General features: G+C 32.3%; 2 protein-coding genes and 1 non-coding gene across 5 annotated transcripts; 2 read left to right on the forward strand and 1 right to left on the reverse strand.

The window, feature by feature from the left end:
* Positions 1-251: 251 nt before the first annotated feature.
* Positions 252-7318, reverse strand: G18F (autophagy 18 F-like protein). The gene is made up of 8 exons (XM_012215338.4): positions 6262-7318; positions 4038-4502; positions 3525-3956; positions 2870-3106; positions 1932-2768; positions 1678-1829; positions 647-1012; positions 252-538 (listed from the first exon to the last, which is right to left on the reverse strand). The coding sequence occupies exons 1-7, from the start codon at positions 6538-6540 to the stop codon at positions 649-651; spliced, it is 2766 nt and encodes a 921-aa protein (XP_012070728.1). The 5' UTR covers positions 6541-7318; the 3' UTR covers positions 252-538; positions 647-648.
* Positions 7319-8281: 963 nt separating this feature from the next.
* TRNAM-CAU (transfer RNA methionine (anticodon CAU)) lies at positions 8282-8353 on the forward strand. The gene has a single exon. It is a non-coding gene; the product is annotated as a tRNA-Met (tRNA).
* Positions 8354-16721: 8368 nt separating this feature from the next.
* Positions 16722-27370, forward strand: LOC105632878 (amino-terminal region of chorein). 3 transcript variants are annotated; one of them, XM_037636616.2, is made up of 21 exons: positions 16722-17052; positions 17235-17323; positions 17736-17845; positions 17928-17982; positions 18581-18669; positions 19581-19647; positions 19730-19792; positions 19969-20139; positions 20275-20368; positions 20462-20541; positions 20666-20741; positions 21082-21125; positions 21686-21753; positions 22828-22913; positions 23460-23617; positions 23701-25036; positions 25140-25426; positions 25816-25845; positions 26057-26251; positions 26332-26488; positions 26877-27370. In XM_037636616.2, the coding sequence occupies exons 1-21, from the start codon at positions 16941-16943 to the stop codon at positions 27167-27169; spliced, it is 3660 nt and encodes a 1219-aa protein (XP_037492544.1). In that variant the 5' UTR covers positions 16722-16940; the 3' UTR covers positions 27170-27370. The 3 variants fall into 3 exon arrangements, with proteins under 3 accessions (XP_037492544.1, XP_037492545.1, XP_012070729.1); XM_037636617.2 differs by having other exon boundaries at positions 16723-17033; XM_012215339.4 differs by lacking the exon at positions 25816-25845 and having other exon boundaries at positions 16730-17052.
* The last annotated feature ends 66 nt before the right edge of the window (positions 27371-27436 follow it).

The following is a 27436-nucleotide window of genomic DNA, read 5'->3' on the forward strand; positions in this document are numbered from 1 at the left end:
TACTAATTATCATTTGAATCATTAAATAAAATCTACCAACATAAAACCTAACGAGCTTGCTTGTCGACCTTATTAATCACGCTCAATAGAACTCAGCTTGGCTTGTTTACAGCTCACCTACATTTATATACACGACAGATATAGATTATGACTGAAGCTGAGAACTGAAAGATCAGCAGACCCTGAAACATGAATAACCAATCCATCCTTCCATCATATCATATTGGGAAATTGTTTTAACTTGCCAAGAATTGTAACATATCATATTTAGAATAAATAGAATAAGAAAAAGGTGACAAAGAGTTATTTAAGTTAATGCTATATGGTGTATATATTTACATATTACAACTGATTATTTGCCATTATACGACTATTATTTACATCGTCAACAGAAGACCGGAACCCAGCATACTTACTTAGTATCCACATTTCCGCTTCGCAGTTGAGCCTCTGTGCCTCTCATTCAGTCTACAATTCCATCCACAAATATTAACATGGTTAATGAACCCTCCACCAGAATAAAAGAATAACTGCACACCTGAATGAAAGAAATTATCGATCATTTTAGTGTCCGACCTTGCAAATTCACACATACCCTGCCCGAGCTATTCAGTTCCAGGCACCTTAGTAATAAACTAAAAATTACCTCTAATCAAACTCATCGCCCTCATCTTCAAAATGATTCTCGGCTTTTGGGCCTCCATTGTTACTATTTACAAACTTGAGTTGAGCTCCTGTTCTTAAGCTCTCTGTGTTATTTACATTCTCAAGCCATGTGTTTGTTTTGGGGCTGTCCCTACTATTTACAAAGCCCATAGCTTCTACCGGCTTCCTATGACCATACCACCCAGTTTCTTCAACCACATTCTGAAGTTCAGCAGTTACAGCACCAGAGTCGGTCATGGAATCAAGAGAGCCAGAGCTACTCCTACGTGAATGCTTGCCATTTTCAGTCAACACAGACCTTTGATGCTGTAGATGCCCATTGATATTACCATCTAAGGCAGGAACCCTGTGTACATACAGATAAATTCAGGATTATCAACATAATTTTCATATTTGCTCACATCGCTCAGAATTCTTAAATCTAAAAAATCCTCGTAATCAAAACAATTACCCCAAATACCGGTAAACCAAGATGATATTTGATAACCTATATTTAGCACTTAAATTTAAAAAAAAAAAAAAAAAATCTGCACTTAGCCTTTTCTGTTAGTTTGGTAAAGTGGTACTTGATAATGTCATTCAACAGTTCAAATTAAAATTTCAATGCTTTTTTTTTTTTTTTTTTGTTCAATAAGCTCATATACTAAAGCTCCAGTTGAGTTAAAATTTGAACCGAATATGCTAAATTTGTGGACTTCAAAACAACTCAGCAGTATAGAAATTTCAGCATTTACATTATTCAGAACTAAAAGTTTAGCTCTTAAATTCTCGATACATAATTTTCAATTTTATCAAAGACCAATTTAAGATTCTTTCAAGGCATTGGATTTGTTCGACCACAAAACGGACAATAGAAATATAAATTTGGCATCTAAGGTTATTTTGTTATTGTTATGAGCATGTCTTCCAAAATGTGAATTGCAACATTTTAAATATTTCAGTAAGACATCAGTTAAGACTTAAATTCAAGTAATCAGAAAGGCAAAATGTACTCAGAAAACTTCAGCACACCTTGCATGTCGAAGATAGTCAAAAACTGGAACTAAATCCTTTGACCTTGCTTCAATCGTACGAGCTGGAATCCTTTCTACCTCAATTTCCCCTAGCACTGTATTTTCTTCATCCATTTTTATCCCCTCTGTCACCATCAATTGAAAATATATCTGGAAGGCAATTGACAATAACAAAAAAAGTAAGTCACGCAAACAAGTAAACAAGCATGATTTTTTATTAGCACTTTGATATCCTGCATAAGACAAAAATACCTCAGGCTTTGCCCATAATGGGATATGAGCTTGATGCATTTGTAGCTCAGCTTCAGAAATGTACAAGTGATGCTTTTCCTCAAGACTGATTTTCGCTTTTGTAGCATTACCTGTACCTTCAGGATGAACACTATTTCCCTTTTTTTTGCCTTCAGTATATCTCTTATTGTTATCTAAATTACCATTTTCTCCATATATGTCAACATTATCCTCTCGGTCTCTTCGGTTTTGTTTCTGACAAATATTCCACTTCTGAATTGCCTCCACTACTAACCTTCCATCATTTTCTGGAACTGGTTCATAAGCAGTGCCTATACCTAATCCAGGCACAGCAGTTGTCAAATCTACGCCAGCTGATATTCGTAATACATACTGTATCATTGAACCGGAGGGTGAGAAAACAAGAAGGTGGTACTTTGTCTTCAAAGTGGTGCCATCCACATATAATTCATTGTTGCCTTTGCAGCTGTGAAAAGACGAAGCAATAGCTCCTGAAAGGGAACCCAGTCTGCCTGCTGCAGACGCTGCAGCACTAACCGTACCTCTCCAACCATTGTGCCCATTCCTTATTCTGCCGACAACAGACAGTGTAACTGGAGGACCAGAAGCACAAAAGTTCTGTTGATTATGCATTTGTAGACCTAAACTAGGAGGCCAACAAACAGCTGACTTGCTCATTACACCTAATCCACTATTTCTACTGGTGTAACTAGCATCTGAAGACTGAAAGTTCACTGATCCTCCAAATGGATTAATAGCAAATAAATGGCTTGTCCCCCGAGAGGAACTTATCATAATCCAATTGCTGTCATCACTGAAACTGATGTCCTGTATAACCTGAAAATATAAGTCCAGAAAGCACAAAAAAATGGCATTAAACACTAATGATGGTATGTACTCCTGCAGAACAAAAAATTCAAAAACAATGCTGCTCTTACTGCATTGGTAAATCCACGCTGCAGCCTGTAAAGATGTACATAGGATGCACCAGCATCACCTGCTGAAGAACTTCCCTGGAGTCCAGGCATTATTCTGAAAACATTTATGTTATGACCATGAACTGAGGCAGTAACTAGAAGGGTCCCACTAGGATCAAAGCACAATGCTGAAATAGGACTCTTGTGCGCTCTAAATTGGGCAATAACAAGTTTACCAACAATATCCCTGACAACAACCTGATCAAGAAAAAAAAATACAAAAAGTAAGCACAAAAGGAAAAAAAAGGACCATTTAAGAAAGGAAGAACACAGAACTGACACAGTGGATGACAGCATGATTTATGCATAATTACTTCCTAAAACCCAAGGCAAAAATTCACACCTTGCAGCTACTGATTATCATCCATGTAAAGAGTTGAACAAAATAAATTTTCACCAGATTATAATGGTGAGGCTAGATATAATAATTTTTCATTAGATAACCACAATCGTCTACACCCACTCATCAACTGATATAAGTCCATCAAAGCTAACTAAAATTGATGGCCTTTAGCAACATCAGTAAAAAAGAAACTTTGCCTTCTGGCCTTCCCTAAAACAAAGTTAGAAGACAGAAAAAGAAATACATAAATAAACAAAAGGAGAAGCCATGTACCATTCCCACGTTATCTGCATCTGGCAAATGGCCATTAGTAGTACCATTGCCTTTCCAGCCAGGACCCCCAAATTGAAGGGAACCGTGGTTATCAGGTAGAAGCTCTGAGCAATACCTGGACAACTTCTTATATCCCATGTCCCCTAGAGTCACAATTCCAGCAGCAAGTTGCTTGCTTGATTCTTTTGCATAATGCGCAACCAAACTCCCATTTGAATTGAAACCAGAAAAACTTGCAGAAGATGTTAGATGTTGCGGGCTAACACGTCCAGTACTGGAGGCTACAACCGGACTTCCACTATAAGCTAGCCACCTGGGACCAACTGCAAGAGGTCCATAACCTATGCCTCCAGAACCGGGATGACCCATGCCTATAGGATTTGTAAGAATAGTATATTCCCTCTCCAATGTTGTGGCATCAAAACAGTGTATCTGCAGCAGCAAACCAAATTATTGCACATTATAACACAAAATTATAACATATCAGAAAAAAAATTAGAATCAGCCAACAACCTGAGCTGCTTGAGAAATAGCTACAATTCGAGAGCTGCACCTCACAGAATAAACAACTGATCTGAACTTCAGCATGTGTACATAGGATTGAGACTTCAGGGAATAAAACCGAACAACAGTTGGCACAAAACTACCATTACCAAAATCATGGTGTTCAGGTATGTTCCCATTGTAAGGAGTAGCTAATCCATCTTGAACACTAGTACCTCCAGAAAGGGTCCCATCAGTAAAAACTACCAGAATAGGTCGGCTGTCTGCAAATTTGTCGACTGATTGCATTGATGTTATTGGTTTTGGCAGCATTTGCATGAAGGAAACAGGGCCATCATGTCTAGAAACAAGGTCACGAACATTATCTGCTTCCTCGACATCCCAAACCTGGAAACCAGACGGATAACCCAATAGGAGAACCCTCCGAATTACACCATCCTCATCTTCTAACTCGTCAAACCCAGCCCATTGGACCTGCAAAAAGAAGAAATGGAGCATGATTAAGAACCATTTGCACTCACAGATGTTAATAAAGTAAACTCCAGACAGAATATAAATCAATCATGTATCAGTTAATCATCAACTGGAGAAAGTGGAAGACTCCACTTTTTGCAAGCATGGAAGGGATCTAGCAGAGAATAAAAGGTGCAATGTAATCAGGATTCATCCTCCAAACCTTATTTAGGAGTTTATTTTAAAAGGAAATAGGGAGGGCATTATAGCTAGGGCCATAGCAATTAAATTCACTTTATTATGCATAGACTACATTACCCTTATCGCTCAATAACCTCCTAAAGATTAGAGAATCAGAACTAGACAGCGAGACTGAGAAATGAAGACAAATCAAAACCCATAACTCTCATTGCCAGCAGTAATTCTATGAAGTTTTTGTTGTGAAGGAGGCTTCAAATTAGTCACAGACTCCACAAACCGCAAATAATTTCTCAACCACGAATTAGACTTAAAAACAAAGAACATATAAGATTATGTTTCATTATCAGATGTTTCCAGAAACCATAAACACCATAACCCTCTTTATTTGTCACTCCTTACTATAACTAATGCCTGTTTTTGTCAACCCAAAAACTCCTATAGAAGTATAAATGTGATCGAAGCCACCTATGAAGAAAAAAAGGGGAAAAAGGAAACAATAAAGACACAGAGATGCAGATGCAAGATAAATTAATTGTCAACACATATACAACACACAAAACCCTCTTGAGTATCTTCAACCAATTATCAACATATGAAAATAAGGCAAAACTATAATTGTCATATTTTGCTTAGCATTTGCACCGAAATGACTCTCTACTTCAGACTTGAAGCTAAACCAACTTTTCTTCATTTCTTTAATAATCTCAAGCAAAATGACTGTTCCTGGTAATAGCAAGAAACATCTTACAATAGGATGGATGCCTACAAAAATTCCAGTTTGTAAGACATAAAATTACAGTTTTAATTTTTGTAAAGTTGATTGGAACCAAATCAGATGAACCAAAGAAACCAATCATGCCTTTTACACACTAAAATAAAAGTGAACAATGATACACTAATGATCAATATAAACAAAATCTTAAACTGAAATATTGTCAACCCCAATAAACAGATCCGTATCACAATTGACATCTAAGCCCCTCATGTATTATAATCTCTAAGTAAAATTATTCATATGTGGAAAACACGCAAAACCAACATCATAGAATGGATAGAAAGTTTTAGAAAAAGAAACAAGAAAATTCCTGATAAATTGGCATTCACACTCAAAACAAAACCGCTCGATAGAATTTTCCCCTAATTAACAAGGATGAAACAATTTCCAGCTAAAACACCCGTTTACCATAGAAAAACCAGAAATGCTGAAATAGACATTCGAAACTTTGAAAAAACCTCAGACTTCTATTCAAGCTTAATTGCTAATCCCACAGTTTATACAACAAAATTTAGGGTAGCAGCCTAAAATTTACATTATATCATATAAGCACCAAAAAATTTTAAAAAAAATTTAAAAAAAAAAAAAGAAGAAAGAAAAATAGACAACCAGCCATAAGGCTCTACACTTTTCAACTAAATCAACATTAACACTCACTCACTCAGACACATATATGCATACCAGAAATAAACTGAAATACACATGTGAACTATCCAAGACACCAATTTATACATCCCAAAATAGAAATTTTTAGTCTCTTCCGAAGAAAAATGAAATTCCAAACATAAAATTTCGCTACTTTACCTTATCATTGTTGCCATCATCATCTCTATCCACAATAGATTGAGCAACAGAGGCAGCAGACCTAGCCACCGTGGATGCCCCAGACGAAACAATCCTCAAGTAGCTTGAGATCGTCCGAAACGAGCTTGGTAAAAACCCATTGTTAGCTCGCCCTTGCGTATTCTTCAGCTGCTGCCCATCACTACTCTTCCTCATAATAGTCCCAAGAACCCAAAAGACAAAGGCTACAAAAACCCAAATCGCTATAATCTGTGGTTCTCCAATTTCTCCTTTAAGCATAACACCAGGCTGTTTCCTCTAAAAAATTAAACCCCAACAAAAATACCCTAATTGAAAAAGCAACAGCCTGAGACTTGGTTGCAAAAATTTTAGGTTACAAGATTGTCCATTCCTGTCGATGTTGCTTCAACAGTTTTTTATAAATTACTTAAAAAAAATAAAAATAGAACACAAAACAAAATCCTAATTCAATTAAAACAAAACCACTGGACTATAATCTCGAAACCCCTTGTATCAATTTCATGGGTTTTGCAAAAAGAAAAACAGTTGAAATTGAAATTAGTTTCTAATAAAAAATCTAAACAAAAACTCAGCTAAGCTTTAGGCTTTTCCAAAAACAAAACCATATAAAAAAATTTTTTAAAAAATCAAGATTTTCCTTTATGACAAAAGATTACAAATTTCTTTTAAAAAAAATTACAAATTGAATTGGATTTATAAGAAAAGAAAAACAAACTTTTATATGAAAAAATAAAATCAAATGATATGGTACAAGAAAGATTGGGAATTTAAAGTGAAAATTAGTAGAGGATCTATGGAGAGAGAGAGAAAAAGGAATGGATAATGAAGAAGAGGGAACGTCTGTAGTTTTGGAGGGTTTTCGGGGAGATGGAAAAGACTTCGGTTTACGTCTCTCTCTATCTGTGTTTCAAAGCTGTTGTTGGGTAAGAGTTTTTTTCATTGTTATTTCTTTTTTTTTTTCTTTTTGTTATCTAATTATGCTTTCTTGTGTTTGGAAATGGAGGATTTTTGGTTTCTTGAGTTGTTTTTTATCAAAATCAAAAATTAAAAACAATTTCTTCTTTGAAAATAAAAACAAATTCATTAGGTCAAACAGTTCTCACCTGTTTTTCACCCTTTAATGGCTAAGACAAGAACAACAATGACAACTACTCCCAACAACAGTAACAAACTAATAACTGAACATGACTTGAGATTTGCTCTTTACTTTTTACAAACCCTAGTATTTTTTTATTGTTGGTTTTTTTTCAATAACATTAATTCTAACTTAGTTTTTAAATTTTAGGAAATTCATTGTATGCAAATCTTAAAGAAAAAAATCCTTAAAGATGCAGTAGAAAATAATTCTATTATTATTAAACCCATAGTATTTATTTGCCCGAAAATTAAATTTAATCTCAATGTGTGTAAATTAGTTTTAGAATACTTTTGACAATAAATGTTAGATTATTAAAAAAAATGAACGATTCAAAGGTTTTTCCTTCATGTTTTGTAACTTTACATATTAATATTAGACTATAAAGATATATGAATTTAAAAGTATAATATAAAAATATACATTTTTAATCTTAGGTCAAATGACATTGAGACTCCAAAAGAATTAGTCACGTTTATAAATAATAATTAAAAAAAGTACAAGGCCTTGAATTTATATTAGTAATACTAATTCTTTATATTTTAAAGTACATCAGTTTTTTGGAAGCTTGTGTTGTTGCATGTTATTTTAATTCATTGATTTTTACATGTTTCAATGAAATATAATTTAGTTTATATATATATATATATATTAATTTTTTATTATAATTTATAATATTATAAACAATTTATATTGTTAAAAATCTAAGAATATTACAAAAAAGAAAAAATATATTTTAAAAAATAATAAATAAATTTTCTTAAAACGATGATTTAATTAATTTTTACATATTATGTTTTTGTATTTATATTATAGATAAATATTTTTTAATTATTAATGTATTAACAATTGTTTAAAATAGATATCAGAGTGGCGCAGCGGAAGCGTGGTGGGCCCATAACCCACAGGTCCCAGGATCGAAACCTGGCTCTGATAAGATATTCTTTATTTTCTTCGAAAAAAATTATTTTAGAAAATTATTTATAATTTTGGTATGTTTCGTTTTTTTTTTTTTTTTTTTTACTTTTTGCTAAATTTATGAACATATAATTAATTCATGATTATTTAAAAAAAATCTTTTAACATGTTATATGGTTTACTAATATATCGTGTTATATCATAATTATATATAAATATAATGAGTTATATTTTCTATTTTATTAAATAATAAATTATATTATATAATGAGTTATAGAATAAATATGATATAACATTGCAGTTCCCTCTTGCAGGATCATAGTATTGCAGTCCTCAACCCATGATAGTAAGATATTATGCTCTTACAGATAAAAACTAATGACAGCAAGATGCTATAACATAACCGATAAAAATAAAAATATTTTTATTTTTTTAACCAATAAAATTAAAATTTTTAAAGATATTATGTTCTTACAATATTTAATATATACCTCATTTAGTGTATAATATAATTTATCAATTTATCTAATATAATTTAAATTCAAATAAAAATTAATATAACCAATCAAAAATTAACTTATGTTTAATTTTTCAACTAATAAAATCAAAATCCTAAAACCCTTAAAAGATATTATATTCTTACCATATTTGATACTCTCTCCATCCCATTTTGTTTATTTATTATTTCTTTTTTGGATGTCCTAAAATATTTACAAGGTTTCTAAAATTTAAATGTGTAAACAATTATTTTTTCCATAATAACTTTTATGATTGTTTATTAAACGAAAAACTTTTATTAATATCTTAATGAGTTAAGGGTAAAAAATGACAAAATAATTTTTATTGACTAAATTCTTAATATGCTTGTTTTGTCAAACCAAAACAAAACGGGACAATGGAAATATATACCTTATATAGCATATAATATAATTTATTATTTTATCCAATAAATTTAGACTAAATAGAAAATTAATATGACTAATCAAAATGAAATTATTCTTATTTTTTAACCAAAAAAAATTAAAATCTTTAATAATATTTTATAAATACATAAACTTAGTAGGAAAAATTTTGACACTCCCAATATTCTCCTATTCATAGATACATAGATAAATAGATATATTCATTATGTTTAAGACTTAATAAACATGCATGAATTACTACTATTAGAAGAAATAACATCTATAGTAAAAGTAAATAACTAGTAAAATTAAGAGATAAAATTTAGCATTTTTGAACTAATTTTTTTTATACCGGATAAGAGAGATTCAAACCTAGAGCTATTATGAACTTAGAATTATATTATACATATATATACTATAATACTATTTTTAGAAACTTCAATAAGATAAACACGAATTAAAATATGAACAATAAATATAAAAATAAAATAAATGCATATACACTTTCAATACCTCTGTTACAGAAAAAGGAATTATATACCCAAGAATTTTGTTCCTTTTTCTTGCACGATTAAACTAAAAGAGTTTCTGCCAACGAAGTTTTAGCTTAATTGCTAAGGTTAGTTGTTTGTGATAGCTAATTAATAGTTGGCAGTGGTTACTACTAATAGATAATTGGTGTTTGAAGGTCTGTTCGGCAAATTTTGGTAGCTGTTAGTTGTTTAATAATATTTAGTTGTTAGTTGTTTGAATAATTTTTCATGACACGTTTAAGCTAAACGTTATAAGAGTTAACTTTTCTTAAAAAAACTACTATAGCCTCAAAAAAATTGGTTCAAACGCTATATTATCGAACAATTTTTTAACTTTTTAAGTAACTAGTCAAAAAGTTACTTAACAAACTGTTGTCAAACACGGCCTAACAACGATTAGCTCATAAATGATGAATTGTTTAGTGAAATTTTAGTAGTAACTTTGGAATTGTAAAATGACTTTTAATAATATAATTATTTTTATAAATTATTTAATATATATAATGTAAATATATCGTTTTCTACTTTAATATATTATATGAAATCCAGAATAAGCTAATAGAATCAATCGTGTGTGTGTGTGTGATTAGTCTTTTCATTTAGGTGGATAATAAAAAATTTCGATTCGAGTCCTCTCGAGTTTTCACTATTTTAGTGGGTAAAAGGAGAACTATCATGTTAAGTAATTAGTTTGAATTGATTCTTAAAATGGATTTAAATAAAAAATCGAAGCAGTGTAGTTTGATTTTATTATATTAACTGAAAAACTTAAAAATCAAACTAATTTCATTTAAAAATTAAAATAAAACTGAAGAATTTTTAAAAATTGAACATTTGGATTTAGTTTGGTTCTCTAACTAGTTCGATTTAATTAAACTTTTTATGTGTGGGTTTTATAATTTTTTTTAGTGGAAATAAGTATTTATTTTCGCATAATAAATGTAATTTAATTTGTACTTGCCTATAGGAGTTTCGTGCGGTATTGTATCGCTATGCAGGTTGACTTTGTTGAAGGAATATCATCCAATGGCTGTGATGTTAGGAGCATTGCACTCCGATGTGCCGTGAAGCATCATAAAAACTTGGAATTAGGTTACCATAAACAGGGGATTTCTTTTCTTCACTTTGATTGCTTTCTTGGTTGTCAAGCATACAACATTCATTCTCTCAAAATTTTAGAAAAATAAATATTCTTCAACTTTCGACTTTGAACAAGTAATAAATCCATGACATGACCAATTTAAATATTCTTAATCAAAACTACCTGTAATTGCATTTAGAATCTTACCATCCCTATATGTGTATATTCTTAATCAAAAATTTTACTATTTGTATATATTCTAAACTCGTTTAAAATACCCTTTAAACAATAAGATTTTTATAAATTTAAATTATCTAAACCCGAATTTATTTAAAATACATCTTTTACTAATAATGGTAAAATATTGCGAATACATAACATAATGTACAAAAGATACCTAGATTTATGTTTTCTCTCACATGCTATTATAATGTATATATATCGAGCGTGGTTGATGATATTGTATTAGATTTACTCTAAGGAAAGAATTTAATTACAATCAATGCATAAATTGGCAAAATATTTCTAATTTGTCAATCCGGTGTGATCTGATTGGTCTTTTTAATTATGTGAAGAGTGTGAGATATTTTCATCAATTTAGTAAGCTAATGGGGAGAACTATGCATGTTGTACAGTCCGCAATATTATTTCACCACGTTAAACCTCCCATTAAATAAAAAAGGCAAAATACTTTTAACTTAGATTTTAAAAAAATAATAAAATTTTATTTTCGAAAAATTAAGTTTCGGATTATTAGTTAAGTTCATTATTTACAATGAAGAGAAAAATTAATAAATGCTTTTCTTCCCCATTATTAGTGATATTACAAGACATTAATCCACCTTTATTTTTCTGGTTAATAGCAAAAGTAATCGATCAGACTGAAAGCCTAAAAGTTTGCAAAAGACAGAGAAAACAAAATTTATGGAGAATAAGATCTTAATTTCAAAATAAAAAGGAAATACAAAGAAATTAATAGATGCTACGGACTTAATTGGATTGAGTCTTTGTATGAAAACTTAATATGAAATCAATATTTTTGAAACATTCAAGTATTGAAGTCTATCTTAAATAAGATATTTCTCATTGTCTATCGATAGCCTCCGAGATATTGAATACTACTTTTTTTAGAACGATCAAATGTGTTTTAGGGTTTTATTGCTAAGATATTGAATATCCCTTTTGAGATTATGTACGTATACAAGTTTTTCTTAGACTATAAGTAATGCTGTTATAATTGAATATTAGGTGAAGCAGAAGGTAATTTTATTAAATTGAAGAATATTGACTATAATTTAAGTGTTTTAATTACTTTCTTAACTATTATGTAAAAACCTTAAATAACGGATAAAGTAGACTATACAGTATATATTATTATTACTGCTGAAGTTTCTGTTTTTTTGTTATTATTTTTATATTTATATTTCTGAATTAATTTACACGTATAGAGATTAAATTTTCTTTTTAACGAGTTAAAACAATAAATAATTTTAATAATGGCAATGAGAGGAATTTGATTTCAATTTCTAATTAGGAATAATGTTCAACTGAACTTGAGTACAAAATACAATTTGCTTAAAAATTAACTTTTTATACAATTTGCTCCTTGAATTTACATCAAAGAACAAAAAATTGGGTATTCTATACTTTTACTGCAAACTCAAGCGGTAAATTATATAAAAAATAAAATTTTGGGCAAATTGTATATTGTGTCAAGTTAAAAAACGCAAATTGAGTCTTATTCCTTCTAATTATATTTAGGTATTATTAGACGACTAACTAAATAACTAGCTCTACGTACTTTTTACATGTAACCGGAGTGGAACATATATTCATTAAGGACAATAATGACATTTCACAAACAATTAACAGAAAAATTCAACAGTGTAACGAAATAAAATTTGTGGAATTATATAATTAAATTTTAAAATTAAGATTTTCTGAATGATGTATTTAAATATATTGCCATCACTCTATATAAAATTTGGTGAAAAAAGCAAGGAAATTAATGGTGACTAGTTGGCTTCCCTCCCATAAATATCACAGTGATGAAAACTTGCAAGCCATGAAATTGTGGTGCAAATACTAAAGCGAACAACCTCCTCAAACTTCAACAAGTAATGTCACTTTCAAGTTTCAACAATTTCATTTTCATTTTGGCCTTTTGGTCATTTCCACATGTGGATCATATTTGTACTTATAGCATACACTTCAATTCAATGACCATCAATTTCATTTGAATTGCCAAATATCAAACAAGAAATTGCATCTTGGTTATGTGCATTGATTGGACCAAAAATCACCTAAAGCACAATTTGCTTTCTGGCTATGGTATTCTTTTTTCTGCCAATCTCTTTTAGGGCATGTGGCTATTTTTATTTTCTTAGACCAAAGTTGTATTGCAACCCCTCAATGCATAAAATGTGTTTTTGAAATTTTAGGTATGTGCATTTTTTTAAAGTTTTCAAAATATCATTTCACTTTTTTTTTTTTTTTTTGACAACTGGTTAATTTCTTTTGAATCATAAAGCAAGCAGTTAAAGATAATCGTCAAGATACGGACTCTTCAATTTAATCTTATGACTAAATGCGAGATTTAATATGCACTAGTCACTGGACTAAATTGTTTATATATCATATTTCTAGGTACATGTATATCAAACTTTGTGTTAAGAAGAATTTAAAGAAAATTTATTAATAAATATATTACTTTTCTCTTATTTGAATATATTCATGGTATAAAATATAATATAAGGCTCGTGTTAAAAAGAAGAACGCTCTCTTTTGACCTAATTTGTTTTGAATCTTACTTTTTTTATTTATTTAATATGATTATATTTTCTTTTTCTTTTTTTCTAAAAAAATAAAATAGTAGTGTACATTTTGATACCTCTATCTTCTGTTGAGAGTAGGGGTCCTAAATTTGAGTCCCCCACTAATTATTAATTAAAATTATTTGTTAATTATATTTTCAGGTGAATATTTATAATTATTTGCAAGATTAAAAATTCAAAATCTAGAACCATCGTGTTAAAAAGATTTGACTTGAATCCACTATTAATTTAAGCGTGAAAATACATGTAATAATAATAATAAGATGAATGGATGTACATACAAGAAGAAAGAGAGAGAATTTTGCTACTGCCCTTTCTTCAAAGGAAGTGAAAAAGTATTTTCATTGATGAGCTTAGAATTCAAGGGACAAAGCTAAGTACTAGATCCCTTCCCTTCCCTTCCCATGTTCATCCTGGAAACTTCCCTTTCTAATTTATTATTGGAAATCCCCTTTTCACCCTCAATGTCTATTTGAGCTATTCTCATGGCCATTTAGCTAATAAATAATTAAAGGTAAGAACAGGGAAAAGGTATTCTAAGATTAACATCTTAGTGTCTCAGTGGGCCAACACAAATTGAAAGGATACTTTTTTTTTTTTTTTTTTTTATGAGTTAGTGCACAATTTTTTTAATAATTTTTTATTAGTATTATTGAGAGCTTAATTTGCCATTTGTTAAACATCCAAATAATGAAAAATAATTATATTGAGATCTTTTTAATACACTCTTATGCTTTGTTTAGAGAGGAGAGGAAGGAAAATAATATATCTCAAGAAAAAAAAGATGATGAAAAAATAATTGAAAAAAATAATGAGAATTATCCATTTTTTCTATAATTATTTTTTACCTTTGTATTTAAATATAATAAAAAAATAAAAAAAAAATTATCTTTTCTTATTCAGAAGCAACAAAATGGAAAAAAATATTATTGTTGAAAAGTTCACAATTATGCCTTTATTTATTTTCAGACTCAAGTTGGGTCGAAAGACTCAAAACTGCGGTTCGTGGCATTTTTAAATCTCTAAGGAACGAAGGAGAGCCGGCTTGAGAAGCCGAGCCACGCTAGCTGAATATAGCCGAGCGCCGCGATATACTATGGTCGCAGGTGCGCCGCAAAGTCAACAAAAGTAAGAAGAAAGAGATTAGATTTGGTTTCGTCAGCAGATCAGAGGACAAAAACATAGCCACAGAGTACATACAACACAACGCAACACAAGACAAGTTGTCCTAGTTGGCTTCAGTTTAAGTCACGTGTCTAGCACGTGTACTGATGTGCTTGAAGCAAGCGATTGCCAGGCCAGGCCAGCCCAGTGATAAGACAAACGGCATTTATAATCCTGTTAAGTTTATGTGATTTGGACTTATTACTTGTTTTGATATTTGTGCATGGCCCAATAACAAGTTATATGGGCTAGGCCTTCTTCGCCCAATATAATTCGACCTTTTGCCATTTTAGCTAAAACCTCCTAAATTGTAAAGCTTTCACATCTAATTTGGTTAACATTCATAAAATTTAGCATAAACAAGTGTATATATAATTTGAATTTTTTTTATTTTCTCTCTTTTGATAATACTTAATAAAAAGAAAAAAAGTTTAGCTTTGAATTTTTAAAAACATGTAACGAAAAAATAATATTAATAAACATATAATTATTAATAACATTTCTGAATACATCGAGTCTGTGTGAGAGAATACATCATTTAAATGATCTAAACTCTAAAAACCAAATTTAGTTTAGAAAATTTGATTAAAAAAAAGAAAAAAGAAAGAGAGAAGATAATGTATGCATTAACGCTTGCATTTAAATCAACCATCTTTTTTATTTTCTAAGGAAGAGGGAGTATGATTATTTTGAATAAGAATAATATTTTAAAAACTAAAAGGGGTATTTTGTGGGGGTTGCAAAGTTCAACTTTTGGCCTTAAGATAAAAACCATCACTTTGATAAACATGAAGATAGTGGATACGCATAATGATAAGAAATTAATAATTAATAAAATAGTAATATTAAATTTTTTTTTTTTATACCTGCACGAGGTATCTAGGTCTATATTCGTTTAACGGTTTATAAAACTGACTAATTTCTGCTCGGCAAAAGAGCTGATTCGAGGAGTTTGCATTGCGAAAGATTGAACCCATAATCTAAGCTACAGTGATTAACTCCACAAATTCTCCTTGCCACTGAATTATCCTATTCGGATTAGTAATATTTAATTATTAGATCTAAATACATTTAAAAAGAATATTAATCCTCATCTTGCATCATCATTATTTTAATGATATGCCATATAATGTATATCATACAAAAGTTTATAGAATAACTAAAACCTACCCATTTGCCCTACCGTAAAGTATGTGTTGTATTATCATTCTTAAATGATAGTGATACATTCTTAATTATTAAATTTGTGAAGCAAGACATTTGCATTACATAGATTTCAATTATTATATTTTCTATTATTTTTATGAATAATCAATTTATTGTGAACAACATTGGGTTTATTCAATTCTCAAATCCAATTAATTCGATATTGAAGATCAAAATTTTTTTATGTAAACCGAATCAAAATCAATAGCATATAGAATTAAATTGAATTAATTCACTTTAATTTAATTGATTTTATTAGTTTTTAGCATGTTTAGATTTATTTTTGTGTCTAATTTAAAGAGAGTTGGAGATATATAAATTAAAATTAAATTCAACCAAATTGATTCCATTAAAATTGATAGTTGGGTTTTTCTGAAATATTCAATTTTATTGAAATCAATTTATTTATACTAAAATAAAAAAAATTAAAATGTCTGCACTAAATTATTAAAAAGGATTTTCGATTAGTATCAAAGAGAAATTATTACTAATATTTTCAAAATTTCAAACATTAGGGACATTGGCATGTCAGTCACCTTTCTCTTTCCCAAGCAAAAAGTGCGAACCGACAAATCCACCTCCTACCCTGACACGCATCCGAGATCCAATGCGCTTCCCGCTACAGCCTCCCTCTTCACACGCGCCAATCCATCCCACACGTGCTAACCCATACAGACGCACGTGCCACACTCCTTCCCTGTTCTCAGATTCCTAAACTGTAAAGCAAAAAAACCCCACTGGCTGAAACTTCCATTTCCCAAATTCTCATTTCACATTTCTCGATTTGAAACGAAATCGGTTCATGTGATTTGATTTTCGATTACTTGAAGTTCCGAATTTTGGGAAATTGTAGAAGTTTCGTTTCTGTAGTTGATATCGTCGGCAATGGAGGCGATTCTAGCTCGGGCCTTGGAGTATACGCTGAAGTACTGGCTCAAATCCTTCTCTAGAGATCAGTTAAAGCTTCAAGGGCGTACGGTACAGCTCTCTAATTTAGGCAAGTTTCTTTCTTTCATTGCTTAATCATGGAATTTTGAAGTTTTTCCTGACGTTAAGTCCAGTTTGGTTAATTATCATGCTTTTGTAGTTCATTGCATTTTTTTTGAATTAGGAAAAATTACTTCAGAGAGAAATGTTGAATTTTGTTTTATGTGTTTTTTTTTCCTTTTCTGGATATAGATATTAATGGAGATGCCTTACATGCGAGTATGGGATTGCCACCGGCGTTGAATGTAACAAAGGCAAAAGTGGGAAAATTCGAGATAATAGTTAGTATTCCCTTTTTTGATATGTTATGGTTATTTTGATTTCTTCAGTTATAGTGAATATACGAAATTGATGTGGAATTTCTTAATGCTTAAGAATGCTGGAGACATTGATAGGAAAAGAGTTGAAAATTGACTTCTATGAACTTAATTAGCTTAGCTTATTGATTGGAGGTGATATTTTTTTTTGGTCCTTTTCTGATTACATTTTTTATGGGCCTCAACAATCTAAGTAAGAGTGTTGTAACTGCCATTCGGCTATGGCTTGTATTGAATTGAAACACTTTAATCTATTTAATGTTAAAATTCTCTGGGTTTATCCCATTTATATGTTTTATTTTCTCTAATTGTAAGTTCTTGTTTTCTAATTTAGTTCAATTGCCTTGTTTCTTGGCTCTTATTTGTTTCCCTTCAGCTTCCCTATGTGAGCAATGTACAAGTAGAACCAATAGTTATACAAATTGATAGGCTTGATTTGGTTCTGGAGGAGAATGATGATGTGGATGCATTTAGCAGCTCCAACAGGTATTTCGAGTTCATTTTCAATTAGTTGTAGAGTGACGCCTATATTTTATTCAAAACTACTGAATGTTTTTCATCATTGCAGTACCCAGTTGTCTACTGGCTCCAGTAAGGCTAGTGGCTATGGATTTGCCGATAAGGTTAGGTGCTCTCTTGGGTGCAGTTGCATTTAGCCTTTGGCATTTAGAATTCAATGACTGTAGTCAACTTCTTGGAAATGCGATTCTTCTCTTAGATTCCATTTCCTCAACCATCCCAAAAAGAGGCTTTTTATTTGCTTGGATTCTGTTAAATTAACTAAGGATGTGCAGAAGTTTCATTTTTCTTACATATAACGTCTATTTTAAATCTTGAAATTTTTGCTGGACAATTCAACTGTTAAGACAGCCTAATAAGACAGCTAACAAGCAAAATATTCTGAGTACATCCCTCAACATTGATTTGCCAAGAATTAGTTGGATAACTCAGCTAGCATCAGCTATATATATATATATATATATATATATATAACTTCAAAAGCATCAGCTTCCTCTTTTCTGATAAGTTGTATGCACTTAGGTGATCCTTGTTAGAAGAAAAAATATTTCAGTTGTTAGTCTGATAAGCACTTGAATATTCATGCAGCAACACAATTTGTCTTTACTGGTCTTGTGGTTCATTACATGCTATGACTGCAAATAATGGTATAAAAATTTCTTTTTTTTATTTTTTTTATTTTTTTTTATTTTTTTATTCCAGATTGCAGATGGAATGACAATTCAGGTTAGCACTGTCAACCTTCTACTTGAAACATGTGGAGGTGCTCGACGTGGGGGTGGTGCTGCCTGGTAAGTTCCCTTTTGTTTTAAGTGACTTTATATTAAGATCTAGTTATTAATTATCTGTTATTATCAGTTGCAAGATTCATATTTGAGTGCATAAATTGGCTGTATACTACATTTGTTCATGTATTTGATTCCCTCTTCTTCACTAAGCGATGGTATTGCTTTCATTAGGTTTGATTTACACAAGGCTGCAATTCAGTCAGTATCATGATGCTCAAGTGTGATTTGTTTCTCTTCATTTCGAGATTGAGCCTAAATTTAGCTTAATCCCTAGCTTGAATTTTTGATCAAGCTTTGTTTATTAATTTCTTGAACAATCTCTAGCCTGTTGAGGAGTTTAACCAGTTAACAGAAATTAAATAAGCTAGGTATTCATTTTATTAACAATTGTATTTATCTAAATAATGTGCATTAATATCAATTTATAAGTTCAAAATTTAATTCCTACTTTATATGGGTGTATTTGATAATCATTTTATGAAGTATCAAATAATTTTTTTTTTTTTGATTAACATTGTTATAAACAGAGCATAATGGAGATATGGCTGAACTAATTTGGGATCAAGACTTAGTTGTTGTTGTTGTTGAACAATTTTGTAAAAATAATCATGTTAAGTAATTAGGAGTGGCCAAGCTGAGCTTAGAAGTGTTTAAGATTGTTCATTTAAGCGAATCAAGCAGACAATTGCAATTATGTTTGGTTTCTTGGGTTAAAAAATGAGTATGAGCGATTAGTTTAATGAACCGAACTCGAGCCAAGCTTGAGTAGCTTGAATTGTTTACATTCAGAATATGTCAAATGGCCTTAGAAAAATTTTTGGAAATTTTATTTGAGTATGCCTTAAAATTTAAGACAATAAAGTCTTTATTTGACTTTTTGTGGATGTTATATCATCACCTGGTTCTGTCTCTAGGGTATCACCTCTGGCATCTATCACTATACGCAACCTTTTATTGTATACCACAAATGAAAATTGGCAGGTAATGTTGCTATATACTCAATCTGGATTGTCCCTTTAATTCAAAATTCAAATACTTATATGGGTAGTTTTTAATGTTTCAGGTTGTAAATCTTAAGGAAGCAAGAGACTTCTCCAATAACAAAGGGTTTATATATGTGTTCAAGGTAACATACAAGGCCTTAATAACATAGACAGTAGACACCTTTGATGTGTCACAATCACATGTGTGTTCGGCAAGATTTTATTCAACATTTATTTCTTTTTCCAGAGAGAGGATATTTCCATATATTTTAGTTATTTTTACGAGATACATAATGATCCAAATTTATTTTCTTTGCAGAAACTTGAATGGGAATTTTTATCTATTGATCTCTTGCCTCATCCTGATATGTTTGCCGATGCCAGTTTAGCACGCTCTCAAGTGGGTTCAACTCAGAGAGATGATGATGGTGCAAAGCGAGTTTTCTTTGGTGGAGAACGTTTTTTGGAAGGAATATCAGGAGAGGCTCATGTAATGCGAATATTAAATTTTAATTAAATTCTTAAGGTTTTATGCTTTATTCCGGACCATGGAGAAATGTTCTTGTTTATTTTTTTTATTGGGTAAGCAGTCCTATGTATGTGCTAACTTCATAATTTTTATCAGATCACAGTTCAGAGGACTGAACTAAACAGTCCTCTTGGGCTTGAGGTTCAGTTACACATTACGGAAGCTGTCTGTCCGGCATTAAGTGAACCAGGTACACTGAAGTGTTTCCAGCAACCAGATTTTCTGTTCAGATTTTATGATATATGCCAAATATAGCATACATTTACCTGATGTTGATCACTAGGACTCCGTGCTCTTCTCCGCTTCATGACGGGATTATATGTGTGCCTTAATAGAGGAGATGTGGATCTAAAGGCTCAGCAGGTTTCAAGTTGCCCATATCATTATTATAAATATCAGCTGTATTCTTGCTAAACTGTCATGAACGAATCTCAACTAAATACTCCCTTTTCTGTCTCTATTTATCAATATCTATGGTTCCTGGCAGCGATCTACAGAAGCAGCAGGACGTTCACTAGTCTCTATTCTTGTGGATCACATATTTTTCTGTATTAGAGATGCTGGTTAGTTTCTTTCCCATTTCTCTTTACAAACACTTATTAATACAATAGTTTTTAGTGTTCCCGATGTATAAAATAATTCACAGAAATCTTTGATTTGTTGATGTTTCTTTTGAAAGATATCTGAACTGTATTAAATTTATCTTCATTGTTGTTGTTTGTGCACTTTATAAAAGAGAATGAATTATCCTGATATTTATCAACTATTATTGCACTCAGAGTGCACATTCCACATGACTGAGAGTCCGACGCCACACTTTTATTGTACAAGCCAAGATAATTCTCCTAATAGATTGCACTTTTGTGGATTGTACATTTTCTCATATTTTCAATTTATTTGCAGAGTTCCAGCTTGAGCTTTTGATGCAGTCACTTTTCTTTTCTCGGGTATTGGCCTCTAACTTAAATTTGAAACTCTGAACGATATAGAACGTTACTTCACTAGTCTAGTTTTGTTTTTAAGGGTCAATAATGTCGTGCTAGTAACTAGATATTCAATTCTATAACAGCATTATACCTCTTAATCTGAATTTTGTTAGAAGAAGCTATGGCATCTCAGGTGACCTAAGAGTGAGTAATATTTGTTTTGTTGCTTGAAATATCTTATTTGTTAACCTTCAAACCAGCCAATATCATAACTTACATTAGTCATTCAGCTTTATGAGAGAACAGTGAAGTTTAATTACTCATTTTCATGTGATTTCATTCTCTGAAACATTTTATGGTTGATTCAGAGCCTTCAATTTTAGATATAGAAATGTCAACATGGACTATAGAACTCCCATTTTGTTGAGTTCATGGATATTGTCTGATTTGGTTTGATGCATTTAGGAGCTATGAGATCCTTTAGATGTTTTGAATAGTGGTCCAATGCTTTTCTGTCAAGGATGTTTTCTTGATGTGATTTTCAGTAGTACAATATCTTATGCTGGGATGTTTTCTTCTAGGCAACAGTTTCTGATGGAGAAATTGCTAATAACTTGACGAAGGTTATGATTGGTGGACTGTTCTTAAGGTAAATTGCTTGCTATTCTTTTATAGATTGATGGTACAAATATTTTTCTATTGGTTCATTTAACCATTCTGTTTAGTAAAGCTTCATTTCTAGGGGCGAGCATTTGGTTGCTGAACCGAACCAGTACTGTTAATCTCTAAGAATTTTAGGTGTAGTAATTTTCCTAGGTCCCCTCTTTGGAGTAATTTTGAGGTATATGTACTGGATTCCTGATAAATCATGTTAGGATAAGGATTAAGAATCCTATATTATTTGTTAGTTGGAGTTCATTTAGGAGTCTAATATTATAATTTAATACATATTTTATCATCGTATGTTAACAAGTACAAACCAAATAAACAGAAATTTTTTAAAATGAAAACTGAACCAACCCAGTTTGGCTCAGTCAGTTTGGTACGGTTTTAGCTATTTTGGCTGGTTTTGGCTTATTTTGTAAGCTTAGGAAAAATGGACTGAACCAAAAAGAAATCTCAGTTTTTTCTATTAAAATCGAAACTAACCCGAATATGTTAAAAACTGAACGAACCAAAAAGTGAACTGGTTCAGTTGGTTTTAGCAAACTATTCTCTGCCTTATTCATTTCTACTGCTTTAAATTTGTTGTTAAGTAGTGTAGAAGGATTAGCATTTATGCACATGGCTCTCCTTTGATCCAGTGCTGTTTAGTACATTACTTTATCAATTTAATGGCATCTCCTTTTTCTCTTCTTTATTCATCTTCTGTTTTTTCTTCGTTTTAGAATTTGAGGATGTTGATGTGAGATTGGATCTATATTTACATTTGAATTTGTACGGAATGACAAAAATGAGTTGAGATTATTGCACCATACCCTTAAATGTCGGTCGTCTTCTAGCAAACAAAATTTTTATTAGTGAAGAGAAAGTTGAGCATGAGAATAATGATTGCCAGAAGTTCTAGCATTTTGGTTAGATACACTCAATGAGGTTTAAATCGGCTGCTACATAACACATTTGGCAACTGTATGTTAGTTTTTGGAGGGTATCACAACATGAGAAATTGATTTATGTTATAATATAATTTGATTGTAACTATCATGTGAATTACTGAATGCAGGGACACCTTTTCACGCCCTCCGGGTACTCTAGTGCAACCATCCATGGAGGCTGTCACAGAAAGAGTTGTGCAGATTCCTAACTTTGGTATTATTTAAACCTGTCAATTTTGGAGTTCCACTTCAATGAATGTGGGTGAATTTCACCGATGATCATTTAAATTGTCACTGTATCACTTTATGCTCATCAAATTTCAATTGGTGCCAGCAAAATAATTTAAGTCTATTAGGGCATCAATCAGGTCACCTTAAACTGGAATCTTGGCATGCCATGACTGGAGATCTGATGAAAGAGAGGAAATATTGGGGGAGATGTGAGTGATGGATGGAGGAGAGAAATTTTTAGAGAAATTTTTTTGGGCCTACTATACTCTCTTAATAGGATAAAAAATGCTGGTTAGAATGCCTCATCATATTATTGGCCAGATTTTGGTTTAAGTGGCCTAATTGATTCCAGTAATAGTGAAGTTATTTTACTGTAGCTAATTAAAATTTGATGATCATGAAATGAAAATATTTAGTGATAACTTCTGGGACCATTAATGAAATTAACCCGAAGAATATAAATATAAACATACTCATGGGATTGGATAGGTATGTTAAAGTTCATGTAATTGCTCAATTGTCTTGGCAGCTAAGAATTTTTGCCCTCCAATATATCCTCTGGGAGACCAGCCGTGGCAATTAAATATAGGCGTTCCTTTGATATGCCTCCATTCACTTCAGATCAAGCCTTCTCCAGTCCCACCATCTTTTGCTTCAGAAACAGTTGTTGTTTGCCAGCCTCTTATGGTATGAATTAATAATCTCAATGTATGATTATTTATCATCCGTTTCTACTTGGTTCTAATCATCATTTTTTCCTACTTGCTTAGATTCACCTCCAGGAAGAATCCTGTTTGAGAATATCTTCCTTCTTAGCTGATGGCATTGTTGTCAGTCCTGGAGATGTTTTACCTGATTCTTCAGTAAATTCCCTCAGGTTCATCCTCAAGGAATTAGATGTCAATGTTCCTCTGGACATGAGTAAATTAGATAGTCCACTTGACAGCAGGAACAATACTTGTCAGAATTCTTTCACTGGAGCAAGACTTCACATTGAAAACTTGTGCTTCTCAGAATCGCCCTCCCTAAAACTGAGGCTGCTAAACCTGGAGAAGGATCCTGCATGCTTCTTGCTGTGGCAGGGTCAACCTATTGATGCAAGCCAGAAGAAATGGACTGCTGGTGCATCGCACCTTGGTTTGTCCTTGGAAACATCTGCTAGTTCTACACAGCTGCCAAGTTCTCATGGGTTGGCTTCAGGCTTGTGGAGATGTGTTGAGCTAAAAGATGCTTCTATCGAGGTAGCAATGGTAACTGCTGATGGAAGTCCATTAACAAATGTTCCTCCTCCTGGAGGTATTGTCAGAATAGGTGTTGCTTGCCAACAATATTTGTCAAACACTTCTGTTGAGCAGTTGTTCTTTGTACTGGATCTTTATGCTTACTTTGGCATAGTTGGTGAAAAGATTGCCTCAGTTGGCAAAAATAGGAGGTCAAAGGGAAGCGAGAATGAATCTTCAGGTGGTAGGCTGATGGATAAGGTTCCCTGTGATACTGCAGTAAGCTTAGCAGTGAAGGGACTTCAACTGAGATTTCTAGAATCTTCGGCAATAGATATTGAGGGAATGCCTCTGGTTCAGTTTATAGGAGAAGACCTTTTCATTAAAGTTGCTCATAGAACCCTTGGTGGTGCCATTGCTGTTTCATCTACTTTACATTGGCAGAGTGTTGAGGTGGACTGCGTAGAGACTGAGGGAATCTTGGCACATGAAAATGGTACAATTCTAACTTCTATTGAGAATAGTTGTGTAGTGCCCACAAATGGCCATCCTAAATTACGAGCTGTCTTTTGGGTAAATAGTCAGAGGAAACATCAACAAAATGGTATTGTTTGTGCAATTCCATTTCTGGATATTAACATAGTACATGTGATTCCATTTAGTGAACTTGATAAAGAGTGCCATAGTTTAAGTGTATCAGCCTGTATTTCTGGCATTCGCCTTGGTGGTGGAATGAACTATGCTGAAACCCTGTTGCATCGATTTGGAATACTTGGACCTGATGGTGGTCCTGGTGAAGGGCTCTCTAAGGGATTAGAGAATTTATCAACAGGACCTCTGTCAAAACTTTTCAAACCATCACATCTCTCACTTGATTTAGCAGAAGGTATGGAACAAAGTATTTTTCTACATTGTTTTTAATTATCTAGTCATGTGGAAAGGTGTCTACATCAGATGTGGTGTTCTTAAGTTCTTTGACTCTTATACAGCTAGAAGTTCAGAAAATGGGAAAGATGGAGGATTTCTAAACTTGGAAATGCCAGATGATGTGGATGTATGTATAGAATTGAAAGATTGGTTATTTGCACTTGAAGGTGCACAAGAGATGGCAGAAAGGTGGTGGTTTTATAACCATGAAGATGTGGGCAGAGAAGAGTGGTGCTGGCACACAACATTTCAAAGTTTGGTAGTAAAAGCAAAAAATATTCCCAGGCATGAGCTGAATGGCAAAGGAAAGTCACGTGGAAGACAAACATATCCTGTGGAACTGGTCACAGTAAGGATCTTTTTTCTCTGAAATTTCTCTCCCTTAATATTTTAAATAATTTATAAATAATATACCTGTTAACAGGTTTTTTTCTCCAAAATTTCTAAAATTCCCTTCACAAACACTTTACTTGAAAAGGCAATAGACTTTTGGCATTATACCTATATTATAGCCTTGCGGCATTAATATCTTAAGTAATTATTGTGTTGACGCTAGATTGCTATTTGCTAGGATGCATACATGTTTGGAAGTAGCTTAGTTTAGGTACCTTTTGTTGGAGGATATTAGTGCCAATTGGTCATTAATTATAGTTAATTGTTGATTCGTTGCCTTTAACCTGTTTTTGGTCCTTTTTTTTTTTTTCTCTCTCTGACTTTGTTGCTCCTGTGATGGCTAAGAAAGCACGTACGTTGATGGTTAGGACTCAGGTAAAGAAGCCTTTGCTATCAAGTCTTAAACTCTGTAGCTTGCATGACTTTCTTCTAGTGTTGATCCAACAATGTCGCTTTCTTGTAAATGGTTATTTTTTGTTTGCATCGTTCTTATTGAGATCAAGAGAGTTTCATGTATTCCTGGATTTGTGTTTATATTCTTCTTATTTGTCGGCTTGCTATTGCTGATTGTATGAGGTGCTTGTAGGTTGGTGTTGAAGGCCTGCAAGTCTTGAAGCCACAGCGACAAAAGAGCATTCCTCTGCCTGAGAATGGGATGAAACAATTTGCTGAGACATCCGGAGGTATAAATCTTGAAGCTTGCATGGTGATGTCAGAGGAAAATGTTGATGAAATGGCCTCATGGCTAGTGGAAAACTTGAAATTCTCTGTTAACCAACCGGTAATGAGATTAGGGCTTCCTATTATTAGCGCCACTTACTGGTTAGTAGCATTCTGCATTACGATGATTTCATGTTGTAGATTGAGGCTGTTGTGACCAAAGAGGAGCTTGAGCACCTTGCTTTGTTATGCAAATCCGAAGCTGATGCAATGGGTCGAATAGTTGCTGGGATCCTGAAGCTACTCAAACTGGAGCATTCCATTGGCCAGGCAACCCTGGACCAGCTCAGCAATATAGGTATGTTTCATTATCTAATTCCTCATCATTATTTGACCATTTTGTTAGATTGGATCCTAAAAGCTATGGGTAGGACATTTATCATGGTGTAATGAATGACCAATTGATTCAAGTAATATGTCAGTGTTAGGAGTCTGAAATGCTGAACTAGGATTGTAGAGTGAACTAGATATGTATGCATATAGCAAACCAAATATGACCATTAGCAAGATAATGGCAAATTGACTCAATATACATCAGCAGCAAGAAAAATGATAAAATCACCAATTGTAAACCAGTGGAATTGATAAATACTTTCATTGTTACTGCACCCCATCACCCATAGCGGGGTAGCTTCAAAGGTTCTTTGCAATTCTCAATGTTTGAAATTTCAATTTATGACTTGCAGGAAGTGAGAGCTTTGACAAAATCTTCTCTCCACAAAAGTTTAGCTCAAGTAGTACTCATACTGTTGGTTTCTCTCCGCCACGTCTGGTCAATGAGAGTCCACGGACTACAGTGGAATCAACAGTTGCTTCACTTGAGGAAGCAGTTTTGGATTCACAAGCTACATGTTCTGCCCTTCTTACTGATTTATCTACTTCAGAATCTTCTTTACAGCATCTTGCGGATATCAAACAACTGAGCAGGAAGCTTGAAAGTATGCAGAATTTAGTGAGGCAACTACGGAATCAAATATAATTCACCTTTGCTGTTCTTGTGCAATTTTGGTTCATATGGTATACTCAGATTCTTTTCTTTGTACATAGATATAGAAGTTATAGATGCAGGTTGATCGTTGTGGTTAAGAGCAGAAATGGACGCTGCTCATTTTGTTGTAGCAATACAAATCTTGCAACATGTAGATCATAACTTAATGCGAATTATGGCTCATATTTTAAATTTCTTGTGCATAACCCTTTATTTTATTTGGGTGGAAATGTTACGAGGCAAGTTTGTTCTAAATCT

This window comes from Jatropha curcas, chromosome 7, assembly GCF_041381405.1.
Source record: "Jatropha curcas cultivar XTBG-Jc1 chromosome 7, XTBG_Jcur_1.0, whole genome shotgun sequence".
Taxonomy (NCBI): Eukaryota; Viridiplantae; Streptophyta; class Magnoliopsida; order Malpighiales; family Euphorbiaceae; genus Jatropha; species Jatropha curcas.

Bases quoted from the DNA above. Each gene is read 5' to 3' on its own strand.
- LOC105632878 (XM_037636616.2), top strand. From the start codon at position 16,941: ATGGAGGCGATTCTAGCTCGGGCCTTGGAGTATACGCTGAAGTACTGG. The intron at 18,670-19,580 runs GTAAGTTCCCTT...TTCTGTCTCTAG, and splicing joins CGTGGGGGTGGTGCTGCCTG to GGTATCACCTCTGGCATCTA. The intron at 20,140-20,274 runs GTAATGCGAATA...AATTTTTATCAG, and splicing joins GAATATCAGGAGAGGCTCAT to ATCACAGTTCAGAGGACTGA.
- G18F (XM_012215338.4), bottom strand. From the start codon at position 6,540: ATGCTTAAAGGAGAAATTGGAGAACCACAGATTATAGCGATTTGGGTT. The intron at 2,769-2,869 runs GTAAGAGCAGCA...TTATATTTTCAG, and splicing joins AGCGTGGATTTACCAATGCA to GTTATACAGGACATCAGTTT. The intron at 1,830-1,931 runs GTATTTTTGTCT...ATTGCCTTCCAG, and splicing joins CATTATGGGCAAAGCCTGAG to ATATATTTTCAATTGATGGT.